A 19,406-nucleotide genomic window follows, 5' to 3' on the forward strand; every position below is an offset into this window, starting at 1 on the left:
GCAGACAGAGCACAGTCTAACCCAATATGAAAAGAACAATAAATGGTCTGGTAGCACTTTATAGACTAACAAAACATGTAGATGGTACATTTTGTTTACCATTGTCCATGTGCAGGGTTGCCAGATTATACTGGTTTCTGTCCATATAGTTTTTTCCTTCTACCATCATTAATTATTAATTATTATTATTAATAAAACAGCATGTATGTAAAGCACGGGTACATGTAGTGAGGTGCAGGCTGATTGCACACAACATCGACTGTGAGAATAATTTGCTCCCTCTGCATCCAGTCAGAGCCCTGCTATGGGTCATTCGGCACACCCTGCAAATTCTAGGCACACAAGCTCAGCTAGCAAAACTACCTTATCCCAGGAGACTGTCTTGGTTACCACAATCCTGTGGCCCACTGAGATGAAGGAAGGCCACTCATGAGGCCCGTTCACTAGCCTAGGTTGTCCATTGCTGCTTTATAACCTCCTAAACTAGTCAATACAGTGAGTACAGTTGTCCAGAAGTGACATGAAACACTTGCTCCTCCAGTGTATATGAGCCAATCCCCGTTAAAGAAGAAAAGAAAATATACAATTACCAGTAAAAAGCTGTCATTTGAGACAAATTGGTAGACTTGATTAAAGCATGAGAAACTCCCCTGAACATCTTAAGACTTTTTTTGCAAATTTGACTGCTTATATATGCCAGAGTATATATTATATTTATTATAGCATCAAGAAAGTTACATGGGGAAGAGGGTAATAACTAACATGTAAAAGCCCCTAAGCATAAATAATCTGGTCCTAGTACTACAATATCGGCCATTTAATCCATGGGGGCATGTCGACACTACCACCCTAGTTCGAACTAGGGTGATAATGTAGGCAACCGGAGTTGCAAATGAAGCCCGGGATTTGAATTTCCCGGGCTTCATTTGCATAAAGCCGGGTGCCGCCATTTTTAAATGTCCGCTAGTGCGGACTCCGTGCCGCGCGGCTACACGCGGCATGGACTAGGTAGTTCTAGTCCGAACTACCTAGTCCATTCCGCGTGTAGCCACGCAGCACGGAGTCCGCACTAGCGGACATTTAAAAATGGCGGCGCCCGGCTTTATGCAAATGAAGCCCGGGAAATTCAAATCCCGGGCTTCATTTGCAACTCTGGTTGCCTACATTACCACCCTAGTTCGAACTAGGGTGGTAGTGTCGACATACCCTGTTTCTTCAGCTAGCTGCTAGCTAGCAAAAAATCTCCTAAAAGATTTTTTTTTAAATTTCATCTAGTCTAAGGTCATGAGAAGACTATTCATCTCTTGGGTTCATAGTAAGTTTTCATGGGTGAATGGGTAGCGCTCAAAAATCCCATCTTTATTTCCTAATATTTGCTGTGATTCATTCTTTATCAGATGACCGTGCAGCAAAAGGCTGTCTATTAGACCTCAAAACCATCAAAGTGTTCTAGCTTCAGCAGTACTGAAGTTTGAGCATGTATAACATGAAAAAAAAAAACCCCTCCATTTATATTCCCTGGCACATGCCATTTGCTAAACTTACCACTTTTTCCTTAGAACGCAGAACACCAAGTTTCCCAAATCGGACATGGAAAGGAGAACACTGATATGTACCATTCTGCTGCCGAACCACAATTACATCGATGCATCCTGAAAGAGTGGCCTGGTTAATGCCTTTATATAGCTCTTTCACAGTAACCAAAACTTGTCCTGCAAGCTGTCCCACGTAATTCATAGTCTGAGACTAGGAGAAAAAAGAAAAAATTATGAAGTCAGATTTGTTTCAAATTTAATCTTGCAGTGTCATTTAGTTGTCAGAATGTCTGTTTACTATAACCCACATGATTAACACAAGTCTTTTTACAGACACTGGATTGAACTTTGAATTCCTCCTCCAAAATAGAATGACAGTTTTCACATAGATATCAAAATGAGGCTATATTAAAAATAAATTAAACTAGCATATGAAAAGCTGCTTTAAAATAGGGATGTGTTAGTATACATATTTACAACCTTCACAGTTACACACAAGGCTCACTCCTCCCCTCCCCCAAATCAGAGGCAGCAGCTTGGAGAGGTGGGAGAGGGAGAGCAGGTAGGAGCTGGTGCTCATGGGGAGCCTGCATTGCTGTCTCCGTATTAGCGGCAGCCGGGCAGGAGCAAGGAGAGAAGCAGGTGAGACCTGGTGCTCATCAGGAGCTGGCTCTCCACAAGCACCAACTTTGCTGCCTCTGGTACAGGCTGAGTTGGAGGGTGCTCAGAGGGAGCTGGCCTAAAAGCTGGTTCCCTGCAAACACTATGAGGGAGAGGGAAAGAGGCTGGCTTAAAAAGCCAACTTCCCGTGTGCTCCTGAAGAGTTGGGCCCCTGCGTGTAATTGTGTAATGGCTGAAATTTTCATGTTTACAAAAAACAAAAACAACCCCCCCCCACACACACCACACTCTTTAGCATCCTTACTTCATAAGACATTCAAACAGCTAGTGTATTTATATTTTTTTCAATTTTGAAGGCCTACATTCAAGCCTGGCTTAGCTTCTCAATGGAACCTAAAGTGGCTGTTTCACTCTCAGAAGACTGACTACATGAAAACCTTTATATTTTAATACAATTGGTCAGATAATCCTTATTAAAGACAACAATGTTTCAGATCAGTACCACAATATACTGACAGAACTCTATGGAGAAACTTCTGGAGCCTCCACTATGTCTGGCTCTTCCTTCATTTTCATCACACTAATTTATCAACAGAAGTTAAACATAATTATTACACTATAGAAATTACTTAAATTCAGTGACTTACTTGAAGACAAAGTGATGTAGAACAAAAGTGGAACAAAACCAAGGAAGACAGATAAATATAGTCTTCTTCATAAACAATTTCCTTCTGAAGCAGGAGCTGAATGATAATTTGCTAGTAAAATGCAGGACAATGTAGCACTTTAAAGACTAACAAGATGGTTTATTAGATGATGAGCTTTCGTGGGCCAGACCCACTTCCTCAGATCAAATAGTGGAAGAAAGTAGTCACAACCATATATACCAAAGGATACAATTAAAAAAATGAACAAATATGAAAAGGACAAATCACATTGCAGAACAGGAGGGGGATGCGGGGGGGGGGGGAAGGAAGGAAGGCAAGTGTCTGAATTGATGATATTAGAGGTAGGGAGAGTGGGATGTTTGTCAGTTAATGGTATTAGAGGTGATAATTGGGGAAACTGTCTTGGTAATGGGTGAGATAGTTCAAATGTTTGTTAAGTCCTTGTTGGCAAGTGTCGAATTTTAACATGAATGACAGTTCAGAGGATTCCCTTTCAAGTGCAGATGTAAAAGGTCTTTGTAGCAGAATGCAGGTGGTCAAGTCATTGAGAGAGTGTCCTTTCTGGTTAAAATGGCAAGAAACTGTTTTTTCTTTGTGATCTTGTCTGATATCTGTTTTGTGGGCATTAATCCTTTGGCGAAGTGTCTGAGATGTTTGTCCAATGTACATAGCAGATGGACACTTTCGGCACATGATAGCATAGATTATATTTCTGGATGCGCAGGAATATGTGTTCTTGATCTTATAACTCACTTGGTTAGGTCCAATAATGGTATCAGCAGAATGAATATGTGGACAAAGCTGGCAATGGGGTTTGTTGCAAGGGAAGGTACCAGGGTTGGTATTAGTGTGGTATGTCCTGTGGTGGTTGGTAAGAATCATCTTGAGGTTAGGTGGTTGTCTATAGGAGACTATGGGTCTGTCTCCCAGAGCCTCTTTGAGTATGGTATCCTGTTCCAATATAGGCTGTAGTTTATTGATAATGTGTTGGACAGGTTTAAGTTGGGGGTTGTAGGTGATGACAAGTGGTGTTCTATTGTTGGTTTTCTTGGGTCTGTCTTGAAGTAGATGGTTTCTAGGTATTCGTCTGGCTCTTTCAATTTGCTTTTTTATTTCTCTGGGTGGGTAGTTGAGATTTATAAATGCTTGGTAGAGATCCTGAAGCTTCTGGTCTCTGTCAGTGGGATTAGAGCAGATGCGGTTGTATCGAAGGGCTTGGCTATAGACCAGGGGTCTCCAAACTTTTCAGCCCGAGGGCCGCATTAACTATCAAACAGCAGTTCGGGGGCCGACTACACACTTGAGGTCCAAATAAAAAACAATCAAAACATGGATGTTGTTTTTAATTATGTCTTTAATATTATTTTATTCAGTTATTATTTAATAACACATTCATACACTACACATGAACACCTGTATTAATGTGAATGGTGAAATTGTTTCCTGGATGCCAAAATAGCAGACATTTCTGGCTTTAGATTTGTTGTCCCTAACATCAACAGTGACCTGAGATTATCATCGGACAAGTTTGTTCTCAAATTGTTCTTCACGTATTTCATTCTTGAAAATGTTTGTTCACACAGGTATGTTGTTCCAAAGATTGAAAGGTACCTTGATGCAAAAGTTTTGACATTAGGAAAGTCTTCCTTGGGCAAAAACTGGTAAAAACCCACCAGTCCTATTTTGAACTTGTCCCTAAGGAGGTCATTTGCTTGCAACTCAATGACTTCCAGCTGCAGTTCATCTGGGCAACTGGCCACATCTGCTTCAAATGGGTTTTGAAACAATCTCACTTCTTCTGCCTTTGAATCCAAAAAGGTCTCCACGGGCCGGATGAGAGGGCCTCGCGGGCCGCATCCGGCCCCCGGGCCGTAGTTTGGAGACCCCTGCTATAGACGATGGATCGCGTGGTGTGTTCTGGATGGGAGCTGGATGCATGTAGGTAACTGTATGAGTCGGTGGGTTTTCTGTAGAGAGTGGTGTCTAATTTTCCATTGTTGATTTGTACGGTGGTGTCCAGGAAGTGGATCTCTCGTGTAGAATGGTCCAGGCTGAGGTTGATGGTGGGGTGTAGGTTGTTGAAATCTCTGTGGAATATCTCCAGTGTTTCTTGGCCATGCGTCCAGATCATAAAGATGTCATCGATGTACCGTAGGTAGAGGAGGGGTGAAAGGGGACAGGAGTTGAGGAAACGTTGTTCTAGGTCAGCCATAAAGATGTTAGCATACTGTGGGGCCATGCGTGTACCCATGGCTGTGCCGCTGATCTGGAGGTATAAGTTGTTCTCAAACTGGAAATAATTGTGGGTGAGAACAAAGTTACATAGGTCTGCTATCAGGTTGGCAGTAGTGTCCTCTGGGATAGTGTTTCTAATTGCTTGTAATCCGTCTTCATGTGGGATGTTGGTATATAGAGCTTCTACATCCATGGTGGCAAGGATGGTATAATTGGGGAGGTTATCGATGTTTTGTAGTTTCCTTAGGAAGTCAGTAGTGTCTCGGAGATAGCTTGGGGTATTGGTTACGAAGGGTTTGAGAAGAGTGTCTACATAGCTGGATAGACCAGTAGTGAGCGTGCCAATACCAGAGATGATGGGACGTCCGGGGTGCCCAGGTTTATGGATCTTGGGAAGTAGATAGAACAATCCTGGTCGGGGGTCAGAAGGTGATTCTGTGAGGATTTGTTGCCGAGTAGCTGTGGGGAGGCTTTTAAGGAGACAGTGTAGTTTCTTTTGGTAGTCCAAGGTGGGATCAGAGGGGAGAGGTTTGTAAAATGTGGTGTTCGAGAGTTGTCTGGTTGCCTCCTGGTTATAGTCGGCCTTATTCATAATGACCACAGCACCCCCTTTGTCAGCTGGTTTGATTACAATGTCCAGGTTGTTTTTGAGACTCTGGATGGCATGGTGTTCAGCACGGCTAAGATTGTGTGTCGCTTGTTGTTGTTTGCGAATAATGTCAGTCTGTGTGTTGTTGCGGAAGCTGTGTATATAGAAATCCAGATTGTAATTCCGACCGTCAGGGGGAGTCCATATAGAATTATTTTTCCTTTGGTGTTGATAGGGGGGATCTGGTAGGTCAGATTGATGTTCAGTGGTGGTTTGGAAATATTCTCAGAGACGGAGGCGGCGAAAAAAAGCCTCAAGGTCACCACAAAATTGTATCCAGTTTGTGGGGGACATGGGGCAGAAAGAGAGACCCCGGGACAAGACAGACTCTTCTGCTGGATTGAGTTTGTAGCTGGAGAGGTTAATAATATTATCCGGTGGGTTGAGGCAGTTGCTGTTGTAGCCAGTGGAACGGAGCAGGTTAGAAAATTTATTGTCTTTTCTTTGTTGTAGGGAATAATTTGCTAGTAATGTCACCGCCTATGTGGTGCTAAGACTTCTAACAATATTCAAATTGTCAAACCCTTTTCAGAGCTTTTAGGAAAAGTGATGGCATTCATCTGCATCAGCAACCACAAAATGCAATAAGAAACATTTCTTCCTGAAATAAAGGGATAAGTAGTACCACTTTCAGGAATTTTACACAGATGCCTCAACTCAGTTTTTGCAGTGAAAAAAGTTACAAAAGACCAGGCACTGTAGCTAGAAGTGACAACATATGTCTGACATTTGAAAATTGCTTTTTCAAGATAATGTATCTTAATTAAAAATAATTGAGGATATAACATGCTCAGGAAAAAAAATCAACATTCAGCTACCAACATTACAGAAGGCTTGAAAAACCCACTCACCAGGGACAAGTGGGCAACATTTTCTGGTGACTGCTCTCAACTTCTACAGAAGCAAAGCTTTTATTTAAAAAATGAATTTCTATCTCTGAAGCTTATGAAGATAGCCTTTAATACATGAAAAGTGTCAACAGATACACTACTACCCTCCTAAATCTGCAGAAAAACACCAATCCTCAGCGACTTTCCAAAGCTTTCACAAAATTTCAGCCCAATAAAAAACAGCCTTACTCTATTTTCACTGTTTTCATTGAGAATCCTGTTGGCAGCAGTAAAACTAACAATAACAACAGGTGGAGTGGATGAAGAAATATTATTAGACTTGGAAGAAGAAATAGGCAGAATGAAAGAGAGGAAGAGAAGAATATCTGCAGACATATTGACAAGCTAAAGATTCACTATAATCTAACATAGGAAAGAAAAAAGAATGACACTAAAATGGCAGATAATGTACAAAAAGTGTAATTAAAGTTGAGTAGTTCAAATATAATTGTAAATTCATAAAGTAATACTAGAAAGTTCTTTGGTGTTAGTTTGAACAAGTAAAATTATTGCAGTTTACGAATATAGCATTGAGCTCCCTGAAGGAACAAAGCTTCCCCTCCCCATCCTTCAAGCAGAATCTTTGAGATGTTTCATAGGAGAGCAAGGTTGCAAAGGTAGTTATACAGCTTGTACTGCAAAAAACCTGCAGATTAATTACAACTGTATTAAATTGGCTACATAATTCTTACATGCAATGTTGACCTTATTCCAGAACAAAAAAACCACTGCAGCCAAGCACGGCACTGAACAGATTCTGACCAGTTGTGAACACAAAAAAAGATCTGTACCTTGAACTTGTTGCTGCCTGACAACACAACTTCAGTATTTCATTGTTTATTTTGCTCTAGTCTATTACTCAAGACCAATTTCAACAAACTTCCTGGGTCCATATATTAGTCTACCTTCATTAGTATCTATGAATCTGAACTCTCCTGCAGATTCGAGAGTGAGATCAAGGGTTTTCTTAGAGAATCTAATCAAGAGACTATATACTGGAAAAATTCTTCCCAGTTGCTTTTCTGATGAGATTGCTCCAATGTCTGTCAAATCATCTTTGTTATATTCATTATTTTTGTTCAGAGCTTTCATTATCATACTAGCAGTAGACTAAGTCACAGTAATTTAAATTAAATTTATTCTTGTAGAATCCAATAGTGCTGATATAAGTTAAGAGGATGTGTCAATAATTCTCCAAATCCCTCCTTTAACTCACCTCTGCAAGAGTCTTCCCTAGCTAAATGTGACATATAACATCACTTATTTAAATTAATGTTTTAAATATGAAAGAGCTTGCTCTCGCTCTCTCAGATATATTAGATAAATTAGATATAATTTTTTTTCTGGAGGATGACAGAGTGATATAATTATGTTACTCTGCATCACCCCAGCCTCCACAGAGTCAGAAGGGGCAGCCATGGCTCAGGGTTGCCCCAGCCTCTCCTCAGAGGATGCCTTGGGCTCCCTGTTGGCCCCCGGCTCCCCAGTAGGTGTGCCAGGCGGCTGCAGTAGCAGCCACCACCAGCCCCGTGACCCCCGCCTTGTACCCACCCTCACCACCGCTCACAAGATTACAGCACCAGCTTCTTGCTGGGGGGGCGGGGGCGGAAGAGAAGAGGAAGCCCCGAGACTCCACACTGGATCTGGATTGCACAGAAGCCCCCTCTCCCAAGATTAGATCTCCAGTGCCAGCTTCCCGGTAGGGGGAAAGAGGAGAAAGTTGGATCTGGCGTGGAGCCTTGGGGTTTTCTCCTCCCCACCCCTCCCTTCGCAGGAAGCCAGTGCTGACACTGTAATCTTGGGGGGAAGGGCACGCAAGGCTGGAATGCTCCAAGGCAGGCAGTGGTTCCCTGCTGAGTCGCAGAGCGTTGGGGTCCCAGACCTGGAAGTAGAAGTGGGCCGGAGGCTGCTTCCCCATTGGAGCAGTGGAGAAAGCCTCCGGTGCCCTGGGAGCAACGTGCGGCACAAAAAAAGTAAGTGCTCTCCCCAGCCCCTCATGCCCAGACACTGCAACCCCAACACCTTGCAGACCCCAGCCCATTCCTACTCTCTTCCCCCCTGACCAGACACCTTGCCCCCAGACTGCTCCTGACCCCTGTTCCTGGCCAGACACCCTGCCCAATGGGGGTCCAACCCCCATCTGGCCACAGCATCCTGTCCCTGGCCCCAATCCTCAGGCAGGCCCCACAGGCCAACCCACATCTGGCTGCAGGAAGGGATAGTGGCAACCCCCCTCCTGCTGCGGCACGGCTAGGAGGGGAGGCCATGATCCAGCTGCGACACACAGGTGGAGGGTTGGCGAGCAGGGGGGCACAGTCCCCTAGCAATATTACAAAAATGAAAACAGAAAGAAAAAGGTCTTGATTCTGTCCATTCCATTATATCAAAGTTATGCTTATACAACTTTTGAAATCTATTGATTCACATCAGGTTAACACTGGTTTAACAGATTGAAGACTCTTGGCCAGCAGTTTTTCTACAAGACATTGATGGACAGGGTTTTTTTTTTTAGATGAACTGATAACATTGCAGACTACGGGGAGGTATATAACCTCAGCAGCTGGCATCTAACTGCAACAGTCCAGACATAGGTAACTAAGAACAAAATGCTTGCCATATAGTTGATGACAGGAAGGTGTTTCAGCTACAACACCTACTTACACCAACAGTAGTGAACTAGGAGTGTTAAATATTAGTTAATAGTTAACTGAATAGTCGAGTAACCTCATGAATTCTTATCAGTTAGTTGACTAGTCTATAGTCCCCAGTGGTGAGGCCACCAGCAGCACTGGGTGCCAGGTGGGACGTGATGGGAGCCAGTTTAAAAAACAGCTACTCTTGCAGTCCAGCTGCTTGTCGCCCTGTACTGCTACCTCTAATTAAGAGGCAGCAGTGCGGGGTGGCAGCAGCCACTCTCTTGGGGAGGAGGGGGACTAAGCTTCCACACCCGGTGCAAACCGTTACTGAGCTGGGCTATGTGCCAGCCCGCCCGGCTCCTAATACACTTTAAATGCAGAGCCACAGCAGGGGTAGGTCGCAGTCCCAGCATGAGCCAGAACTGAGCCAGGCTGCTGGCCAGTCTGCTAAATAATGTACTGGTTGGGGGAGGAGAGGGAAATGTGTGTAGTCTATAGCATTAACCTATAAGCAAAAGTTTATCAGTTATTTGACTACACTATTACATACTTATGGTAAACTAGGTAAAGAAGTCTCATCTTGTGAATGTCTTCAGTCAAGGCATCTTATTACTGTAACTCAGGGCTATTCAACACACGGCCCACAGCCCATTTGTTTGTGGTCCGCAGCCCGGTTTGGACAGTGGGTCTCAAAGTGCAGGGTCTGTGGCAGGAGCTCACCCTCCCTCCTCCATGTAGAGAGGAGCCTGCACTGCCACTGTAGCCTGGTGGTTGGCTGCAGCCATGAGGCTGCGAAAGCAGCTTCTGTCAGCAGGTGGGGAGGTGAAAAACTCCCCTCTTCTCCCCATGAGCTACATGTGAAGGAATGCTCGCCATCATGGTAAGCATAGTACTCCCTAGGTTGGTCCCACAGGGCAAGAGGGAGTGATTAAGTGCTGGCATCCCTACAGTGAGATGGGAGTCAGGGGGCGGTTTGTTTGAGGCGTCTGACTCACACCAATCCTCTGTTAGGCTGGGTGGAGGAGTTGGGGGAAGTTTGGGTTGTGTGCGCGCGCGTGTGTGTGCATGCACTATGAGGACATTTACATGATTACATTTCAAACCAAGTTTGCATATAGGTGTGGCGGGATTACGGGTGCGAGCGACTCCCCCTGCTCCCGAGGAGGAAGGGGGGGGAGCTCCGCAACCCGCCACCTTGAGCTCGGTCAGTGAATCCCTGAGCAGGGTCTACCTGTGATGGAATCAGTGGGTGCGATCACCCCCTCTGCCCTGGCCAGCAAAGGAGGTTCAGCAAACCCTCCACCGCGTCACCTCTAGTGGGAGCTAGAGGCTTAGCCCGACAGTGGGCCTCGGGGTCCTTGCCCCTTTCCCGTCCCTTCAACAGGCGGTTATGCATCCATAGGGCTGGGGTGTGACCACTGTCCTCACACTGCCCTCGTCGCGGGAGGTTAGGTCACTTGGGATGCCTTCGTGCGAGGGGGTTGTAGGGAGTTGGGGACCCGGGACCTCCCTCTCCTCTGGGTCCTAGCCCGGGGCCCTAAGTGGAGTATGTTGCCAATGGGCCACCCTCCACGGCAGATGGGGCATCCGCCCAAAACTCGCCTGCCCATGGGCGCCAGAAGTGCCCTGCCCCAGGCTCCTTCCACTCCCCGCCTTCAGGCTCTCCCAACCAGGATCCAGAAGCCGCTGGAGCCGTCCTTCGCCCGGCTTGGTGCTCCTGGAAGCCAGCATGGCCCCCTCTCCTCTTCCCCCCCTTTCGGCATCCTGCGGCCACTTTTTAAGACGCCCGGGAAGTGACGTCAGGGGGGTTTGCTCCATCTGCCCACCCCCCCATCTTCCCCTCTGGTCTCTGCCCGGTGCGCGTTCGGGGCTCTGCCCCCAAGTGCGGGTCACACCCCCCCCACCGGGGTGCTTTCCCGCGTGCCGGGTCAGGTCCCGCCTCTCTCGCTGCGGGCTTGTCCGGGCTCCTCTGTGCCCCTGCTCCAGCAGGTCGGGACCGGCCCCGCCAGTTCTGGCCGCAGCGCCCATTCCCTCGCCCGGGGGATTAACCCTCCCCCCAGGGCCAGTGCGGACCACGCCGGGTCCGTCACATAGGTGTTAAAAGAATCTTTTCTTTCTTAAGCCATTAACAGTTTCGGAGGGGTAGCTGAAAAGAACAATGAATAGTATTAAGGTACTGCAGGACTTATTTGCAAGCTCTTTGAAACATGCAAATGTCTACAAACCCTAAAGCCATGTGTAAACTTGTTTTGGGGCTTCTACTTTCCTCCAGTGGAAGAAAGCTAATTCCCTACCTTTGTACAGCACCTTTGTAGTCAGTAAGGCAGTGGTCCCCAATGCGGTGCCCGCGGGCGCCATGGCACCCACCAGGCCATTTCTGTGCACCCGCCGAGTGAACCGGGCTGGCCCCTCCCCCCCGGGCGCAAGGGCGGTGCCGGCCCCCTGGGCGCACAGCGTATGGGCAGCGTCAGTCCCGGTGCGCAGCATATGGGCAGCCCCGGCCCCAGATGCGCAGCATTTGGGTGGTCCTGCCCCCAGCTGCGCGGTGCAAGGGCTGTGCTGGCCCCGGGTGCGTGGCATATGGGTGGCCCCGCCCCCAGGCATGTGCACAGCCCCGGGTGCATGTGTGGCCCCGCCCCGGGTGCCCGGCATGTGAATAGCCCCGCCCCCGGTGTCACATTACCGAATTGGAGGGAAGCAGCCAGATCGCTGCTGCACCCCTAGGTGGGGGTGTTGGCCCCAGAAATCTGTATGAAAGGGAGCCATGTGGGGTATTGAATGGGAGCTTGTTGTTTTCTGATCCTGTGTACACTGTTTATGTGAGTGTATAATGTCTGTGTATGTAGATCTGTAATCTGTGTGGAAACTGAAGATTTCCCTGCATGTGGTTAAGCATTGGGCAGGGCCGAGCCTGTGGAGCCTGTGGACATGCTAATTACCTGTGGGACAATGGTTCTCAATGGGCCAAAGACACACCCAAAGAATGGGGGCTGTCCTGAGAGCAGCCAGCAGGGAACACAGAGAGGCTGAGGACCAGGTGACCTGCTACATACATACTAGAAGAGGCCAGGAAGGAGTATAAAGAGGCCATGTGGTCGATGCCATTTTGTTCTCAGCTCAGCACTTCATTGCAGGGATTGAAGAGCCCGGAAGACCTGTGAACCCATCCTGATCTCAGGATGTGCAATAAGAACTTTTAAACCAGCAGCTGCAACACCTCTGCTAGAGCCTGCATCGAGAACTGGGAGATTCGGTGCATGTAACGTACTGTACTTTAATAACCTTACTCTCATGCTTTTCTTTCTTGTGTTAATAAACCTTTAGTTTTAGATTCTAAAGGATTGGCCCAGCGTGATTTGTGGGTAAGATCCAGAGGGTAAATTGACCAGGGATCTGTGGCTGGTTTCTTGGAACTGGACAGGACTTGTTCGGGGTAGGTGGGATTGGGTGCTAGGACCCCCCACCTGTGTATAGGCCCGGGGCCATCTGGGGCACGGATATTGCTGGGGTGTCGGAGGGGTTTTGCTCGGGAGGCTTCAGGCAGGCAGCTGAAGCGCTCTGTGAGACTGGTTCGTGGCCTGTGTGGAGAGGTCGCCAGTTGGGGGCTGTAAGGAACCACGGATTTGAGCAATTCGCCCTGAGCGGATGCCCTCAGCTGTGCCCAGACACGGCCCGGTCTGTCACACCCGGGCACCCGGCAGCCTCAAAAGGTTGGGGGACCACTGCAGTAAGGGTACCTCACAGCAACTAGTCACAGGAGTCTTGTCTTAATGTATTTTATTCCACACATTGTTCATTAAAACGCTGTTAAATGGGTAGAAATTGGGTAAAGATTGTGTTTTATTAATATCAGCAGAACTGACTTAAATGGAGCCTGCATGTTGTGTAGTCTTGCCTTAACCGTATTCATGCCCATCAGTGTGAAAGAATCTATTTGCATATATATTTGCATATACATGCAAACACACTTTAGTTGTGGCCCTCAGCATGTGCTGCGAGTATCATTGTGGCCCCCGGGGCTTCCAAAGTTGAGTAGCCCTGCTGTAACTGGAACATGAACACTTCATTGCTTTAATGAAGTACAGGCAGTCCCCGGGTTACGTACAAGATAGGGACTGTAGGTTTGTTCTTAAGTTGAATTTGTATGTAAGTCGGAACTGGTACATATTGTAGGGGAAACTCTAGCCAAACATTTCTCCAGAACTCAGTTTTATTCTCCCACACCTCACTTCCCTCAGTCCTTTATTCTCAAGCTGAGGTGTCTGCTGAGAAAAGCCGCTCCGCGTCTCCCTGGTCTGCTGGGGGGGGGGGGGGGGGGGCGCTAGCTTCGTGTCTCCCTGGTCTGCTGGGGGGAAGCAGCTAGTGTGGGGTTGTCTCACCCCGTTTGTAAGCAGGGATCCGATGTAAGTCGGATCCATGTAACCCGGGGACTGCCTGTATTCTAAAGAAAGAAATATTTACTAGCTTTTCTACTTTGCGTATAAAATCCTTCTAGCTGATCAAGGAGCATTTTCATATGACTGCTCAACATTTCAGGAGAACAAAATCCACATGCAGCTTCAGCCATTTTCTCCTCAGCCAAGAAGTTCGAAAAGTTCTTAAAACTGAGGAGGTTAGAGACACGCCCACCATCTATCATAACTTAACTACTACAGTGATTGGTGTTTTAGAAATCTTTAGATACAAAAAGGAACAATTCTGGACCACTTGAAGACTAGGGATGTAAAAATGGGGTTAAAAATGTAACCATGTAACTGCTAAAAGCCATAGCAGTTACACGCGCTGCAGGCTCTGCAGTATAAAACTTAAATAAGCTTTATAGCACAGAGCATGCTGTGAAGCTACCTTCCTGGGGAGTAGGACTAGCAGGGGCTGCTGCCAGTGCATAACCTGCAGTAGAGGGAAGGGTGGCTAGGTTCCATCACAGTCTGGGGTCGCTCCAGAAGGCCCAGTGGGTCTGGAGCAGCCCCCCTGCCGGTTAACCTTTTACATCTCTACTGAAGACAGAAAGGGATGACATTTTATACTGCTCTCAAGCATCCAGCTGATTTAAGATGCAGTTTTCAATGGATCCAAAAGAAGCTTCTTCCTACTTCAGGGGGAGAAGAGGAAGAAACATTTACCAGAAAACAGGACTTTGAAGAGGTAATGTTTTAAGGGGGACAAATGCAGCAAAACAGAATTATGGAGACCAACATACAGCTACAATAAAAGAAGCTTGCAGAATCTCTACTAGAAATAAGCATTTTTGCTACCTTGCTGTAGCAACAGCAGCAGAGTTAGGTTTAAAAAACAGCAGATATATCTGAAGGCTGTGAAGAACCTATCAGACTTTAAAGCCTTAAATAACTATTTGTTACATAGGAAATATCTAGAGTTTTTTTTAAATAAGCTGAAAATGAGGTACTTAAATTTCAAGTAAAAAAAAAAGAAAGCTGCTGCTGTACCTACTCCTAGGAAGGCTTCGTTGAGGGCTCTGCAGCTGGTTCTTGCCTGTCCTATTTCTGGGGAGTCAGAATGTAACGTGTGGGGGTGGCCTGACATGGACAGGGAGTGCTCTGGTGGGCCCCCACCAGGTAACTGGAACCAGTAAGCCTCACCCAACAAGAGTGAGGCTTACTAGTTAACCAGTTTACTTTTCACATCCCTAGTTTCTAGTGGTGGTGCACATCCTCACATATCTTGGTGCACATTAACTTTTTCCATCCATGTGCAGAATAAATTTTGAGAGCGCGTTGGTTCTGACCAGAGTTTTAGAAATGATACACAGAAACTTTTGAAGTAATGTTTCCCCTCTTATTGTCAGGCTTAAATGGTTAAAAATCACACAATGTCTGGACCGCAGACTAAAAAGAAAAACTGTGGTCTCCTCTATCGTCTTTGGAACCACCTAAAAGCAGGCTAGCTTACATGGCTGGTATAAAAGATGAAAATAGTCTGCTAGCTTAATTAATCTAACAGTGTTTTAAAAAAAATACATTTTAGCTTTCATTTGTCCCTGGGACTCAGAACATGCATGCTGCCTGACCTGACTTCAGTAAAAAACAAAAGTTAATTTTTACTGAACAATGCTGCTGAGTTAACAGCAGATTTTAAAGGCCCAGCGATACTGAGGGCTCCACTGCAAAAGGGAACTTCTTGTAACTTTTAATGCTCCAGAGGTCTTGTGTTTCGAACATCAAAGTTATAAGCTTACATTTGTAAGAGCCCCCATAATTGAAAATATTCAAATATTGGTGGAGCATCCTGTGCCTCTAACTAGGAGGGAAAACACTCTGCATTTGCAATAAGCCAATACAGGGAATGTAAAAATTGCAACTGCCTGCTCTATCTTTTAAGATAAAGTTTAACAGTAAATTCAGAACAAGGGGAAAAAGTACTCACTCTGAAAATGAAGCCACATGTTTATGAAACTAAAAATAAGTATGAGCTATGCAACATAAAAGACACTTAATCCAATACTGACTACATTAAACTCTCCCCACCCTTAAATGAAGTAGATTTTACAGTTTGAGGAACAGAGGCTTATAGAATACAACTTAGGCATTTTCAGCTCCGACAGTTCACATTAAATTTTTAACACACTTCAGCAGTGAACTCTGAAATTCAGGAAATTCTAAACTAAGACAGACATGGTCCCTGCCTCAAAACTGACAAAGCATATAACACAGTGGTCCCCAACACAGTGCCCGCGGGCGCCATGGCGCCCGTGGGGGCATTTGTGTGCGCCTGCCAAGTGCTCGGGGATGGCCTGGCCCCGGGAACGTGGCACATGCACGGTGAGCGCCGGCTCCGGGAGCGCCGCAGATTGGCTGTGCTCTGGGCGCGTGCCGCTTGGGGGGGCCCCGCCCTCGCCCCCAGGCGCGCAAGTGTCCCCGTCCTCTGGTGCCCGGTGGGCAAACGGCCACGCCCCCTGGCGCCCGGCAACCTCTAGTGGTTGGGGACCACTGATATAACATCTCACCCCCACCCCCATATACATTTTTCCTGCCGTCAGTGTTCCCTCTAAACTGCTGGGGCAGCACAGCTTCACAGGTGATTAATCAGTCCTACCCAGTCAGAGGCTCAGGGATACCAGCACAGAGCTGAATGACTGGGCAAGACTGATTAATCACCTGTGAAGCTGTGCTGCAGCTCATCTTAGGGGGAACACTGGGCACAGCCCCTTAGTATTTTTGAGTACTGCAAAAGTAATACAATTTACATTAATATGCGTTGTTCATAGTTCAGGAACTTTTAATAGAACATCTGTATGCAAGCATGTGACACAGCTAGAACAGCACCTATATGAAGAGAAAGAATTTCCTGGGAATTTCCAATACCACAATGGAAAAACAGTCTTCATTTTTAAAACCTAGCTCACAGTCCTATGCTGTGTCTAGACTGCATCCCTTTTTCGTAATTCCCGCAAATGAAGCGGGGATTTAAATCCCCCCTGCTTCATAAGCATAAAAATGGCTGCCGCTTTTTTCCGGCTCGGAGCTTTGCCGGAAAAAAGCACCAGTCTAGACGTGGATCTTTCAGAAAATAGAGCCTCAGGGACAAGGGATCTTTCGGAAAAGGCTTTATTTTCCGAAAGATCCGCGTCTAGACTGGCGCTTTTTTCCGGCAAAGCGCCGAGCCGGAAAAAAGCGGCAGTAATTTTTATGCTAATGAAGCGGGGGGGATTTAAATCCCTGCTTCATTTGCAATTGCGATATGTCTAATTTGCATCCCTTTCACGAAAAAGGGATGCAGTCTAGACACAGCCCTAGAGTACTTCATCTGGTTTACTAATCCAGCCTTTGGTTAACATATTGTATTGCCTGGGAAATCCAAAATATTACACACTAAAATATGTTGTAAAGTACAGCTTTTTCCAAGCAGATTGGACAGTTCACACTACACACATGAAAGCTACTGACAGTATGTTTCTGCTACAAAGGGAATGAATCATTACTTAGTATTATGAAAAAAACGTCAAGAGGTCTTAAATCAACAGAATTAATTTTTCTATTGATTTCACATTGTATCTAGTACAAGATGCCTTTTGATCTAATTGCTCCTTTTCATTACTACTACAAAAAGGGAAGAATGCAAAAGAAAAATCAAGAGCGTAGTCTTGATTTTCTTCAAGTTACCTGATTTTGCCCAGGTTAAAATAGATATTTATCAATCAGGTAGAAGTTATGTTTAACTGGATAAAACAGTCATTTACTCAAAATTTTACTAGATTTATTCCTCATTTATAATTTTTATTAGTGTCTCAGTCATTTTAATTTAGAGTTTGGTACATATTTAATTACAAGATCAGCAAAACTATAATTGCAACTATAGTATTCTAACTCAAACATACTAATTTACTTGTATTTAGTTAATTAATGACAATGAATAACGCAGGGGACTGGCAGCTTCCAAATGTCACTTGAATAAAAATTCTAATTTATTTTCATTTTCAGTTTGTGTATAAAAATACATTTCTAACTATGTCATTTCATATGCTTTATAGTGAATGTTAACCAAGTCTACAGAGGTAATATCTAACAGAGGAACTAAGTATGGCAAGATATACTTAAGCAAAAATCAAATATATATTTTGCTCTTAAGTAAGCATAAAAAATTAAAAGTTGCAGTTTAGTGTTGCACCTTGAACTGCCTGTAGTTATGCAAGAGAAGGTAAAACCAAAACAAGTCTGCTGAAGTTCAAATTAAGGCTTTCTAAAATATTACAACTCAAGAAGAGCTTGAAACTAAGTATTTCTCAGACTGATCTACTGCAACTATTAACTACTTTACTATGCCAACAGAATGCAGTCACTATATTTATAGTAAATAAGGACATAAGGGACAGAACTCACCAAGATACCAGAAGGGATCCCTTCATGGGCAGTGACTGCATTCTTGTTTTGGTCATCTTCAATATTATCATTTTCTGAGAAATTCATCTCCCTAGAGAAGCTAACTTTTTACAGTACAGGTAAATACCGAGCTACAAATCATAACTTTATGCCGTGTCAACTTTTAAGATGGAAGTAAACTTTTACCACAAGTATTTTAGTCATAAGACGACTTGCTCCTCTGCAGTCTTTCCTTCCTGAGAGACAGCAATGTTCGCGTCTACTTTCTCACGTATTGGTATGGTTAAAAAAGGAAATGTTTCTTTAGAAGTCACATAGAAACTCCTTCACCAATAAGATTAGCTTGAACTGTCACAGCCCCTTCCACCGTGAGAGATAAGAAGTTACATGGCTATACTTAAGCATGTGTTTGCACTGATAGTGTAATACAAAATCATTTACCCTAAGTCACATGATATTAGATGAGCCTTCCATGTAATGAAACAGGGATCTAGTTAATGATTCTTATGCTTTGTCAACACTACATTCATTTAGATTTTTTGCCATTGTAACTACCACCTGTAATGATGCCATGAGCTTCAGTACAGACCACAGCTTGCTGTGGGTACTATCAGAATACACTAACAGCCAGTCTACCCTAGTAAGCCATCAGCAGATAAAATCAGTAGTTGAACTGAAGATTTAAGTTTTAAGGGAAAAAAAAATCAGTATTTAAATAAAGCAATTTTCTCCTTTAAGACTTGATGACCTTGACAACATTATAAAAAATATGAACCATCCATATAAAATGTTATTTTTCTTCCACAGAGATTTCAATCTCTATTAACCGCAACTGAAAGTGGTTGTAAATACCATAGAACAGTGGTTCCCAACCTTTTTTATACCAGAGACTGGCAAACCCATTCATAAACTTTTGGCAGACCAGTAACATTTTATTTGAATATTCATTGTGGTAATTAATTTTAAGAGGCCATGTATTATTTTACACTGCATCTGTACACACGTCATTGTAACAGATCAGAGTTTGCAGATACCTACAACACTAAAAAAAAAATTCTGTTAAAAGAATCCTTTCCTTTCTTATCTTGAGCCATTAACACCTATGTAAACTTGGTTTGAAACGTAATCATGCAAATGTCATGAGTTAGGCCTTTTGTTCTGCCTGCAGCCCAGAAGGAAGTAAGTTAAGACACCTAAAACTCTCCTCTGTCCCCACCTCACTTCACTAGTCCCCACCCTGGAGAGATCTATGCCCACCAGCCTGCACAGCCTACGCATGAACCAGGCACAGAGGCTCCAGCCTACCTGGCACCGCTTGGGGAAGGCAGGAGCAGC

General features: G+C 44.9%; 1 protein-coding gene across 4 annotated transcripts in view; it reads right to left on the reverse strand.

Annotated features, from left to right (window-relative positions):
• Positions 1-19,406, reverse strand: part of LPIN2 (lipin 2) — a 91,331-nt gene that overhangs the window by 60,105 nt on the left and 11,820 nt on the right. Inside the window, exons 1-2 of one of the 4 annotated variants that reach the window (XM_006139028.4) lie at positions 18,258-18,429; positions 1,546-1,746 (exon numbers count right to left, since the gene is read on the reverse strand). In XM_006139028.4, the coding sequence (XP_006139090.2) occupies positions 1,546-1,746; positions 18,258-18,275 (219 nt within the window). In that variant the 5' untranslated portion in view covers positions 18,276-18,429. Of the gene's footprint in view, positions 1-1,545; positions 1,747-7,290; positions 8,066-18,071; positions 18,430-19,406 lie in introns of those variants that run through there. The other 3 variants (XM_006139027.4, XM_006139029.4, XM_006139030.4) reach the window with 3 other exon arrangements.

Source organism: Pelodiscus sinensis, chromosome 2 (genome assembly GCF_049634645.1).
Source record: "Pelodiscus sinensis isolate JC-2024 chromosome 2, ASM4963464v1, whole genome shotgun sequence".
Taxonomy (NCBI): domain Eukaryota; kingdom Metazoa; phylum Chordata; order Testudines; family Trionychidae; genus Pelodiscus; species Pelodiscus sinensis.